Source organism: Mobula birostris, chromosome 2 (genome assembly GCF_030028105.1).
Source record: "Mobula birostris isolate sMobBir1 chromosome 2, sMobBir1.hap1, whole genome shotgun sequence".
Lineage (NCBI taxonomy): Eukaryota > Metazoa > Chordata > Chondrichthyes > Myliobatiformes > Myliobatidae > Mobula > Mobula birostris.
In genome coordinates, this window is record NC_092371.1 from 68,307,351 (window position 1) to 68,320,543 (window position 13,193).

General features: G+C 42.0%; 1 protein-coding gene across 3 annotated transcripts in view; it reads left to right on the plus strand.

Moving 5' to 3' along the window:
* Positions 1-13,193, plus strand: part of lama5 (laminin, alpha 5) — a 374,262-nt gene that overhangs the window by 30,669 nt on the left and 330,400 nt on the right. Inside the window, exon 1 of one of the 3 annotated variants that reach the window (XM_072242358.1) lies at positions 11,512-11,679. The exons of the other annotated variants lie outside the window; for them this stretch is intronic. Coding sequence (XP_072098459.1) covers positions 11,527-11,679 — 153 coding nt within the window. The 5' untranslated portion in view covers positions 11,512-11,526. Of the gene's footprint in view, positions 1-11,511; positions 11,680-13,193 lie in introns of those variants that run through there. 3 annotated transcript variants of the gene reach the window in all.

Here is a 13,193-nt window from a genome sequence, read left to right on the forward strand (position 1 = left end):
GTATTGTTCTGTGAAATATGTGGTGAAATACTGACTCTCTGAAATTTGATCAACTCTCATCCTTCATTAAAGTTACTCCTCTTCAAATGTGAGCTGGAACAGTGAGACTATAGGGAACAGGTCTACAACTTCACTGCATGTTCAGAGTTAGATTATCATGGCTGTTTATTGCATTTGTATGTGTTAGTTTAAAAAATACACACAGCTTAAAATATTCATGGATACGCTTGGAAATCTAAACAAAGACAGTTAGCTATTGAATATGCATCTGAAGTCCATTTCGAAATGGAACCTGAGTGTTAATTTTTCCCCTTTTTACAGAAGCTATTTACAAGAACCCAGTTAACACACACAAACTGCTAGAGGAACTCAGCAAGACGAGCAGCATCTATGGAGAGAAATAAACAGTCAATGTTTTGCACCGAGATCCTTCATCAGGACTTGACCCAAAACGTTGACCTTTTATTCCTCTCCATAGATGCTGCCTCACTTGCTGTGTTCCTCCAGCGTTTAGTGAGTTTTACTCTGGATTTCGGACAACTCTTGGGTACAGGATCCCAATTGTTTTTTTTTCAGTGTCATCTCCACCTGGGCCATGCATCCCTCTGGAGGATGTTCCCAACTTTCTTGTCAGAGACTTCCATCTTATAGCCATGGCAAAAGCTAAGTATCCACAAATTGAGGCAATTCAACCTCTGCTATTTGAGTGTAGAGCTGGCAACCAGAGAGAGTTTCAGTAGCTATCAGAATCAGGTTTAATATCACCTGCATATGTCGTGAAATTTGTTGTCTTTGCGACAGCAGTACAATGTAATACTTAATAGAAAAAACCTTGAATTACAGTGTGTATGTATACATTCAGTATAAATATGTATGTAAGTTAAATTAGTGCAAAAACAGATATTAAAAAATGTAGTGAGGTAGTGTTCCTGGGTTCAGTGTCCATTCAGAAATCAGCAGAGGGGAAGATGTTTCTGCATCGTTGAGTCTGTGCCTTTGTGCTCCTGTACCTCCTTCCTGATGGTATCAATGAGAATAAGGCATGGCCTGGGTGCCTTTATGATGGGAATCATGGGGGGCCTCTTTTTGAGGCATCACTTCTTGAAAGTGTCTTGGATATTATGGAGGCTAGTGCCTATGATGGAGCTGACTGCAGCTTATTCTGCTCCTGCGCAGTCGTGCTCCGTGCCAGATGGTGTTGCAGCCTATTAGAATGCTCTCCACAGCACATCTGTAGAAACTTGCAAGTGTTTGGTGACAAATCTCCTCAAGCTGCTAATGAAATATATCTGTTTGTTGTGCCACCTTTGTAGCTGCATCAATATGTTGGGTCCAGGTTAGATCCTCAGAGATATTGACACCCAGGAATTGAAATTGCTCACTCTTTCCACTTGTGATCCCTCTGAGGACTGGTGTGTGTTCCCTTGTCTTATCTTTTCTGAAGTCCACAATCAGTTCTTTGATCTTACTGACGTTGAGTGCAAGGTTGTTGCTGGGACACCACTCAGCTTGCTGATAGGTCTCACTCCTGCCATCCTCTCATCACCATCTGAAATTAGGCTGACTTGGAACAACTAGCATTTATTCAGCCGTTGGTTTATTTCCAGTTTAGATCTTGTTTATTTTAACAGTGGTCACTTACCAACTTTAACACTGTGGCACACACAAAATGCTGGGGGAAATGTAGCCGGCCAGGCAGCATCTATGGAAATGAGTAAACAGTTGACATTTTGGAACAGTGACCCTTCATCAGGACTGTCATCAGAATTTTCAGAATCTGCAGATTTTCTAGTCTTTGAACACTGTGTGCTTGAAGCCTTTCTCAATTTGCCTGGCAATCAACAAAATCTTTTGTGGTGAAGAATGCCAAGGGTTGTTTGATTGCAATATTATGTCACTGTGTACCTTGTACATGAGCACTGGGCAATTTATCATACCTACAGCTTGTGTGTCTCTAAATGCACTTTGCTGTTTGTTTCACAGGGAGGTAGGTGAGGTCACCATGGTGTAAATTTGGGAGGATCAGTGCTCATAGGATTTTGTGCCAAGACCTAGCCTAAAGTATAGAGGCTCTTTAATGTTTAAACTGCTGTTTGTTGTGTCATATACAAAGGGACAATGTTCCTTTAATAAACCAAGTTGCAGTATTTGCTTAGTGTGTGGAAACCTTAGATGATGATTGCCTCTTTCTTATAGATCAAGGACCTGATAGAAACAGATTAAGCCCTTGCCAGGTGGTCCCTTTGTATGCCATGATATTCTGGAGGGAAGAAGGCTTGTTATTTTGTTGTCGCACTGCCCTCTGGGCGAACACTGATTACTGTTTTAGTTTAACCACAGCCTGTGAAGGTACTTTTCCACCGGGGATCTGAATCGTGTGCATTCCCAGGATTCGTCGGGATTCCACGCCCAGTGGTATCTGGGGTGTGAAGCATGCATAAAAGATTCATGCGAAATGTCTGTGATACCGATGCCCTTGTCTTTCAGTACCACACCCAGTGAAATTTGAACGGAATTGTTGGCCCTGTTTGAAACTGTTGTCACATTAGACAAGCACAGCTACTTTATCATTTCCTGTCAGCCACCTTGTATGCAGACACTCCTGTACCGAATGTTTCTTTATGTGATGGCATCCGTCTGTCTCGAAGGACAATGGAAATTTTGGCACTGGAGTGACCCCTTCAGGGCACGTTCCTGGGTGGAAGGTATGGAGATCCAGGGATGCCCAATCGTCAAGATCCTCCTCTCTGCCTCATCTCTGTGGCCCAAAAGAAAATATATGAAGCAATACGTTTGGCACCAGCTTGGCTGCAGGAGCTGCCGGAAGGATGTTCAGTGACTCTAGATTTTTCTGTCTGGGTTTATTCCTGTAGCCTTTGTTTCCCCTGAGGCTGCTCACAAGGCAGTGGGTCTATTTACCCATAGCTGGGGATCTGGTTCATGAGCACCAGGGCGTGTCCACACACCGGTGGGCCTGTGTGCTACGTGTGCAGGGGCCAGATTTTCTCCCCGTCCTCTGTAGTTTAGCCTAAGTCTGAAAGGAGTTCAGTTTCTGTGTTTTAAAAACGCAAACAACAGGAATTCTGCAGATGCTGGAAATTCAAGCAACACACATCAAAGTTGCTGGTGAACGCAGCAGGCCAGGCAGCATCTCTAGGAAGAGGTACAGTCGACATTTCAGGCTGAGACCCTTCGTCAGGACTTCGTCTAGTCCTGACGAAGGGTCTCGGCCTGAAACGTCGACTGTACTTCTTCCTAGAGATGCTGCCTGGCCTGCTGCGTTCACCAGCAACTTTGCTGTGTGTTGCTTCAGTATCTGTGTGTCGCCAGTGAGGAGGCACTACACACACAGCTGCATACCATCACAGACTTCAAAGCTAAACGCAGCGAAGTTTCTAGCATCGCTGCCTCTTTCCTAGATCAGCTAAACCTTTTTTACACTCGATTCCATGAGTCGCTGAGGAGACCTACCACTGATGTGACCTGCAGCTTAGTCATCTCTGAGGCTGAAGTGCACAGGTGTTTCCAACAAGTGGACAGTCGTAAAGCTGCAGGACAGGACGGCATCTCAGGGTGGGTACTCAGGATGTGTGCGGCACAACTGGCAGGTGTTTACAGACATTTTTAATCTCTCCCAATGTAGAGTGTCCTCCTGCTTCAAAACATACACAACAGTGCCTCTTTCACCTCAGAGGGTTGAAGAAGTTTGGTGTGGGCCCCCAAATTCTAAGAACTTTCTATAGGGACACAATTGAGAGCATCCTTTCTGGCTGCATCACTGCCTGGTATGGGAACTACTTCTTCAATCGCAGGGCTCTGCAGAGAGTGGTGCGGACAGCACAGTACATGTGTAGATGTGAACTTTCCACTATTCAGGACATTTGCAAAGATAAGTGTTTAAAAAGAGCACGAAGGATCATTGGGGACCTGAGTCATCCCAGCCACAAACTATTCCGGCTGCTACCATCCAGGAAACGGTACCACAGCATATAAGTCAGGGCCAACAGGCTCCGGGACGTCATCTTCCACCAGGCCATCAGACTGATTAATTCATGCTGACACAACTGTATTTCTATGTTATATTGACTGTCCTGTTGTACATACTATTTATAAATTGCACATTTAGACAGATATAACAGATTTTTACTCGTGTATATGAAGGATGTAAGTAATAAAGTCAATTCAATTCAATACATGAGGCTTGCTGATGGAGAAGCTATGTACTGGCAGGGAGAGACTTGTGCATTCAGCTGTCCCTTTTGCAAGACTGCTAGCCAGTGGTGGACGCCGAAAGCGAGAGCAACAAGTACTCCTCCCTCCCCCCCCCCCCACACTACCACACCAGATGCGTCACAACAACCATTTTGATCCACAATGTATATAAGCTATTTTATGCACAGTGAATTTCAGTTAATTGGGCCAGTATGTTTTGGCCCAATTAAGTGGCTACCCAAATTAGCTGATTTTATGGAAGTAGTTAAAAAGGTATGTTTATATAAAAAAAAGACAAACTACTATTTAACTGTGTAAGAAGTTACGTATTTAAATGAAATACAGAACAAATTTGAACATTACCAATGCTACTACTGTACTATAAAACTGTATTAGTTCTTAATAGTTCTGACCAGAGGAATTGGTCCAGTGGACACTGCTGTATTGTTTTGATTGACTGTAAGTGAACAAAATCAGCACAAACACCTATTACAGATAATGGACTTTCTTCATGCAATGCTTTCGATTATTGCATCCTCTAAATCTTCATTTTCATTGTAACATTTATGCATTTATATTTATTGTGCTCTGTTTAATTATTATGTTATTAATCTTGGGATGTTATTTTATATGCTGCATTGCATCTAGAGTGACAATTATTTTGTTTTTCTTTAATCTTGTGTACCAGAAATGACATTACACAAACTTGAATCTTGAATTCTGCTAGTAGGAAGCAAATCAAAAAAAAATCTCTCTCACTAGTACAGCAGACTGTGTAAACGTTTAACTATCATTCTTCTTTGACAAAATGTGAAACCTATTATTGGTTTGAAAGGTGCTGGGGTAAAAATGTGCTGCATTCATTTGTACTAAATGTACATCCACAGACACACCTATGCCAGTGGTTAGAGGTTAGTGTGACACATTACAGTGCCAGCTGTAAGCTTAGGGTTCAATTCCTGCTGCTGACAGTAAGGAGTCCGGATGTTCTCATGCCTGCGTGAATTTTCTCCAGGTTCTGCAGTTTCTAACTAGAGTTAGTTTAGTAAGTTGTAGGTGTGCTCTGTTGACATTGGAAAAATGGAAACATTTGCGGGCTACCCCCAGCACATCCTTAGTACAACCACCATATTTTACTGTATGTTTTAATATACGTATGACAAACAAAGTTAGTTTTTACCTGGTCTCGGGTTTGTTTGTAGCTGGGCAAACCCAAAAGCACCAAGGTGCTTTTGCAAACTTAACAAAAATCTGGCTTGTATAAAATGCTGAAAATTAAAAATTACTGGAGATGCCAGAAATCTGAGAGAAAACATCAGTTGGTCAAGCAGCATCTGGGGCAGGGGTTCCCAACCATGGGGTCTGTGGTCCCCAGCGTGGGAAGCCCTGATCATGGGAAATAGAAATGTTCAGTGTCTTGGGTGTGTATCCTTTCATCAGCCGAGATTCTGATGAAAAGTCACAAGCCTGAAACATCGACTGTTTCTTTGTCCACGGGTGCTGGCCGACCTACTGGAGTGTGTTTTTTAAAAAAAGCACTTTCTGGGTTTGTACCAAATTCTGGATGTTTCTTGGGAACATTTCAGGTATTTTTGGATCTGGTGAATTGTCTAATTACCAAAGAAACCTGAGGTCATATTACAGTTTAATTGGTTGATGAATGCTTCAGTGGTCTGGGTGAACTGTTCTGGAAACGGTTCAAATCTCAGCACACCAGAGGGGCTTAAATTCATTCAATTGGGCACTTTATTAGAAGGTACAGGTGTATCTAATAATGTGGCCATTACGTGTAAATTTGAATTAAAAAAAAACTAGTCTCAGCAATATTGACCAATGAATTCCCAGGTGTTACAACATTCGGATTCAGATTTATTTTTCACATGTACACCAAAACTTGCAGCCTGCAGTGTCTCACAAATGACAAACTAGGCAGGTGCTGGAAATTAGAGTAATGCACACAAAATGCTGGAGAAACTCAGCAGGCCAGGCAGCATCTATGGAAAAGAGTACAGGCGATGTTTCGGGTCGAGACCCTACAGCAGGACAGACTGCATTTTGTGTGTGTTACTGTTCTTATCAGAGAAGACCCCCTTGTTTGCTTAGCCTGAATCAGTTTTCAATATGATATCTGAGGCAGGTTCCTTGTTAAAGTTAGTTACCTGTTTTTGCTTACTGTTATTTGTTTTGAACATCTAATAAAACAGCTGTAACCATAAGATCTGTAACTCATTCTTGAATTCCAAGTGACCTTTTGGGCAATATCATCTCCAGATTCATCACTTTTGACTGCCGATCCTTGACACACCTTCTACCAGCAGGAACTGATCCCTCCCTAACACCACCCTCACCCCCATCATTTTATATAATTATTTTGGTTAGCTTTTCCTTAAACTAACTTTGGTTACTTCCTGCGAGAAAAGATCATGGTTAGTTCCAAGCAACACACACAATTCTGGTGGAACGTAGTAGGCCAGACAGCATCTATAGGAAGAAGCATAGTTGATGTTTCAGGCAGAGACCCTTCGTCAGGACTAACTGAAAGAAGAGATAGGAGATTTGACAGTGGGAGGGGGAGATCCAAAATGATAGGAGGGGGAGGGATGGAGCTAAGAGCTGGAAAGGTGATTGGCAAAAGGGATACAAGGCTGGAGAAGGGAGAGGATCATGGGATAGGAGGCCTAGGGAGAAAGAACGGGGGAGGGGAGGATGGAGAGCAGACAAGGAGTTATTGCGAGAGGAACGGAGAGAGAAAAAATAATAAATAAATAATGGTTAGTTACAATCTTTAATTGCCTTTGCATTCTTCAAAAAATGTGACCAGAATTGGGCGTGATCTTATTGAGACTAGACCAGTGTTTTATGAAGGTACATGCTGAATTCCTCTATTAATGAGACTTGGGCTACAGGATTTTATCACTTTCTCAGCCTGCTATACCAGTTGAAAGATTCAGCCAACTTAGAAGTCTGATATTGGTCCCCCTTGGCCAGATCATTGCATCTCCTGCTGTAAGTCATTGTGCTGGTGATTTTTTAAAGGCATTAATTCTCCAGGAATCAGTGTTAGTCATTAGCTCACATTCTACCTTCGTAATGTACAATGCGATGGTGTGACTATTGTATTTTCCAATTTTCTGGGAAGCCAATTCTTCCCCAACCCACGTCTTCACAGATGCTGCCTGACTTGTTAAGTTTCTCCAGCAGTTTGTTCTTTGCTCCAGGTTCCAGATTCTGCAGTCTCTTGTATTACCATGTACTGTTATGGACACAGCTTAAAATAGATGCAGGAGCTGGTAAAGGTACATATACAGCAGTGAACCCTGTAGAATTTTCTCTATTACTGCATAAATGACCTAAAATGTTATCATATCTGTAACAAGCCCTAAAACTAGATAAAGAGAATCCAATTAAATAACGCAAAACATTATTCTTGTTCATTTATTTATTGAGAAAAATGATCCCATATGACATGTATTTGTTGGAAAAGCATATGAACCTCTGGGGTAATGCCTTTATAAAAACTCTTTGGAGTCAGGTGTTCCAGTCAGTGAGATGATATTGAAAGTGTAGGTTGTAGAGGTGCCCTGCCCGTTTTTTTTTTAAAGACACACAAAGTCAGGTTACTGATGGAGCCTGCTCTTAAGAAAAATCTGTTTCTGTGCACCATGACTCAATCAAAACAACTTTCAGAGGGTTTTGGGAAAAGAATTGTGGGGATGCATGAATCAGGATAAGGCTACAAAAGCATTTCTAAAGACCTGAGTGTTCATTAGTCCTCAGTAAGAGAAATTGTCTACAAATGAGGAAACTCAGTACTTTTGCTACTCTCCCGAGCAAAGGTCACTCACAAGAGCACCAAGTGCAATGCTGAAGGAGGTGAAAAAAGAACTCAAGGGTAACAGCAAAAGACCTGCAGAAATCTCTAAAACTTTCTAAAGTTTCTGTTCATGTGTCTGCTATAAGAAAAACAGAGCCAGAATGATGCTTATGGAAGGACACCATGGAGGAAACCACTGCTCTCCAAACAAAACATTGCTGCACGTCTCAAGTTTGCAAATGACCACTGGTCTGCAATGCTTGTGGGATAATGTTCTGTGGACAGATGAGGTAAAAGTTGAACTTTTTGGTAGAAATATGCATTGTTATGTTTGGCAGAAAAAGGGTACTGCACACCAACATCAAAACCTCATCGCAATTGTGAAGCATGGTGGAAGAAGCATCATAGTTTGGGGCTGCTTTGCTGCCTCAGGGCCTGGAGAGCTTGCAATCAGTGAGGGAACAATGGATTCAAAATTGTATTAAGGCATTTTACAGGAGAAGGTCAGGGTAGCAGTCCGTCACCTGAAGCTTGATAGAAGTTGGATAATGCAACAAGACAATGATCTGAAAGACGAGAGTAAATCAACAACAGAATGATTTTAAAAGAAGAAAATTAGCATTTTGGAATAGCTGAGTCAATGTCCTAACCGTCATACTATAGAAATGTTGTGGAAGGACCTGAAGCAAGGAAGCCCACCCACATCCCAGAGATGAAGCAGTTTTGTAATAAGGAATGGCCAAAAATTTCTCCAAGCCAATGTGTAGGACTGATCAACAGTTACTGGAAACGTTTAGTTGAAGTTATTGCAGTTACTGAAAGCAAAGGTTCACATACTTTTTCCAACAAATATATATAATATTGAATCATTTTTCTCAATAATTAAATGAGCAAGTATGTTTTTTGTGTTGTTTATTTAATTGGGTTCTCTATCTAGTTTCAGGACTTGCGTGAAGATCTGATCACACTTTAGGTCATATTTATGCAATAATAAAGAGAATTCTACAAGGTTCACAAACTTTCTAGCACTACTGTATCATTGAAAATGGTAGGGCAGTTTGAAAGAGAATACACTCCCTCAAAAGGCTGATTCAGCAAGGGCAGTTCAGTGATCAAATAGGGTGTCAAAGGTTACATGGAGCAGGCAGGAGAGTGGGGTTTAGAAGGATAATAAGTCAGCCGTGATGGAATGGTGGAGCAGGCCAAATGGCCTAATTCTGCCCCTATGTCTTATGCTCTTAACTGTGGGTGGGAAAGGAAAATGCCACTGAGAGAGTAGCCATGACATTGTATGCGGTCCAGACTTAAGGGTCTGATGGGCCAATTCTTGTCCCTGCCTGTGTCACCAGCTGCAGGGAAACACTGTGCTGTAATCTCCAGAGTTTCCCGTGTTTATTTAAGGACCCAAACTGTACTGTTGCATTTTCCAGTTTATCCATCCAAATAAAGAACTTTGTAACTATATGTATAAAGGCATTGTTTACTTTGGAGTTATTTTAATCTGTGGGAAAGTTTTCTAACTTATTTTGCACTGTTGCAGCAAGTTTTTGGGGAAAGACGTGTAATGTATCTGCACAAGAATTCGCAAGAGTCAGTACCTGTCAGCAGCTTCCTCAGTAGGGACTTTAACTGGCTGACCTTGGCTATTTATGGTTTCCTATTCTCGCCAGCTGGAATAACTAAAGGTTCTGAAGTATAAGCCAGGTATGATTAAATAGCGCCAAGTGAGTACGGTTTTACAGCCTTGTCATCTATACCTTCATTTTACAGCCCCACACAACTGGAAGCTGTGACAGGGGAGCAGCACTCTGATGGACGTAGGTGGTCAGTTGTGGGAATATGATCCCAGATGTTGGCCCACAGATGAATGTTATGATTGTTATGTCGGCTTTGCAGTGTCTTGCTGTGAATTTTTGAATAAGTGGGTTTTTCGTTTCATGCAGAGGAAGTGACTAGTTATCCAGGGATGGACAGAAGGCGGTCAACAGGTGTCCTAGCTGTTGAGTGTGGGCTCTGAAAAATCTTCAGCATTGTATTTTGGGGTTCGTTATGTATTCTCAACCCAGCTAATCAAAACTGCTGGAGCAACACTTCAATGTGCATACAATGCTTTTGGAGGGGACGGTGCAGAGAAGCTGGGTGCAGGATTTAAGCCTTCCCAAGCGTGAGGGTGTAAGGAGTTTGGCACCTGAGAATGGAAGGGATGCTTAAAAGCTTCAAAGTTTTCAGTAATTTGAGAGTACTGGGTGAAGTCATGGAGAAAGCCTCACTTGGGCAAAATAAGATTTCCCTGTTGCTTAGAAAGGTGGCAGGGTGGAGATGTGTCTCTACCAAAGGAGCTGTAAGGTGCTCCTTCCCTCCACTAGCCTGCAAGTCATTTTTGGGCAAGGTGTAGCACCTGCTTAGCCCCCTGATCAGGGTCACGTGAAGCTGTGGAGCAGGTGGTGGATGGTCGTATGAGCAGCTAGTGCATATCGCAAGTTCCGGTTATGCAACCACTCACACCAGGCATCTCTGAAGAGTATTGATAATGGCTGGGGTCACCCATCCTGTAAGGACACTGCCCAGACAAAGGCAATGGCAAACAACTTCTGTAGAAAAATTTACCATTTACTATTATGGTCATGGAAAGACCATGTTTGTCCACTTCATCCAACATGGTACAAACTGAACAAACTCCTTAAGAAAAAATGTTTCTTTAAATATCACTCTTTTTATTGCTACTATTGCTTATTTATGTACCTATACATAATTTTTTGCTCTGTGTTGGGTATTTGGGAAAGAAGCATTTCTTCCATTGACCATGGATCGCACATGGCCCAGTTATGTTCCATAAGAACATCAGAAATAGGAGCAGGAGTAGGCCATTTGGCCCATCGAGCCTGCCCTGCCATTCAATAAGGTCATGGCTGATATGTCCGTAAACACAGCTCCATCTACCTGCCCATAACCCTTAATTCCCCTACTATGTAAAAATCTATCTAACTGTATCTTGAATATATTTAGCGAAGAAGCCTCAACTGCTTCCCTGGGCAGAGAATTCTACAGGTTCACCACTCTCTGGGGAAAAACGTTTCTCTTCCTCTCTGTCCTAAATCTTCTCCCCTGAATCTTGAGGCAGTGATCCTGCTGTTCTCCTGCTATCTTCTAAACTCAATACAACAGGACTTGTGGACAGTAAGCTTTCACAAAGCCATTCCAAGCTGAGGCCTTTTATTTGTGACAGGCTGTCCAATTCAGAATGAAATTACTGCTCTGCTAACCATTAAGTTAGTCAGAATAGAACAGCTTCTGTAACCCTTAATTTGACACTAAACTGTGAGTCTGTTGGTGGAGAATGTGGAAATGTCATTGCTAATGCACTAAGTTGCAGCAATACAGCGTGACCTTTACCTTAGCTGCGTAATTGTTTGGAGAACTGACGGCAAAAATTCTTGCCTAAACCCCTGTATTACTTAGTGAAAGCAAGATGCTGAAACCTGTCTCATTAAACCATTGGAATGGTCAGGAGGGCAGTACTGCTGGGAGAAAATGCCACAAGTGTCTTGCTTGAACCAGAGGACATTCGGAAAGCAATAACATTTATAATAAATCAGAAAGCATTCTTATGTAAGGCACAGCTGATTTATTGGAAGTGGGACTTGTTCTACAGGGTAAGTGAACACTGCTTAAAATCTGTCAGTCATTCTGAGGTTTGAACAAAATGAGCAATTGAAAACTTTAATTGGCTCCTTTTTCCACTGCCCCAACATCCCCGAGACATTTACAAAACTATAGAGCATGCCTTTTAGTTTCTGAGATCTATTGAAAAGCAGAGTGGATTAATCTGCGAGGAAACTAAGGAAGCAACTGTTAATGGCGGATTCCTGTAAAAATTTGAGGAATAATGGAATCGTGCCAGATTCCCTGATGATAAGTGTAATTCTCTCGAAAGTACACATTCATGGTTCACTTCAGAAAATCCTGAAGTGAGTCAAGAGACCAATTAACTAGATGCATTGACATAATCTGGCATAGTTTGGAAATAGCAGTTGGTTGCTGTGACAGCTCTAGCTTGGCTCCTTGCCCTGTTTGAAGTCATTTGCATTTAGATCGCTTAAGTCTTCATTTGGCCTCTGTTCGAGCAGTAAGTTTTTTTTTCCCAGTGTTTTGATGGAGAGCTGTTGACAACTCTGCTTTTGCAAGAGCCCTGTTGGGAAAACCTTTCTAGTTGCTCTGCTTTTCACATAAATACGGGGCTTTTTTATGTACCCTCAAGGCATGTTTCCACAACTGCCTTTGAGTTGTAAAGCTGGATTTTTTCAAAACCATAAGGTCATTAATGTGAAATGTAAAGCCTAACCTAGTCCTGAAGGGGTTTCAGAAATCTCCCCCCCCCCCCCACCCCCGGTGAATATGTGGTCATTTTTAATTATTACCCTGGCCCATGGTGAGGCGTGAACAAATGCAATAGTTGCATGATTCAGCGAACACGTTTGCTGAATGCAATGTATAATGTACTTCCCCTTTAATACTGCTTTACTTTTCAAAGCTAACAATGATCTGGAGGAGTCTGCTGTGAATGTGAATTATGGTAGTGTTTAACCCAGCAGTTTAATAATGCAACAACGCCCCAGGACAAGATTTCTGCCTTGTTCTTTACCTTTTGTGGGTTTTGGAAACCATCAAGATTTTCTTTATAAACATGAGAAAATCTGCAGATGCTGGAGATCCAAATCAACATCAAATACACAGTCACACTCTCACAGACTCACAGACTCTCACTCTGTACTGGAGGAACTCAGTAGGTCTGGCAGCATGCATGGGAACGAATAGATGGTTGATGTTTCGCGCCAAAACTCTTATTCAGGATTTTCTTTTTTCATTTTTTAAAGCAACAATTCTGAAAATACAAAACAGGTCAGGCAGGATCTGTGGTGAGAGAAACCGAGTTAGCATTTTTGTGGTGCCAGAGAGCAACACTGTGCAGATACAGACCCTTTGGCCCAATAAGTCCATGCTAACTAGTGTGCCTCTACAGTTAGTCCCACATCCCTCTAAACCCCACCCTCTATATACCTATTAAAGCATTTCTTGTACTAATCTTAACCACTTCCTCTGGCAGCTCATTCCATATACCCATCACCCTCTCTGAAAAGGCCATAGGTCATTAAGATATAACAGCAGA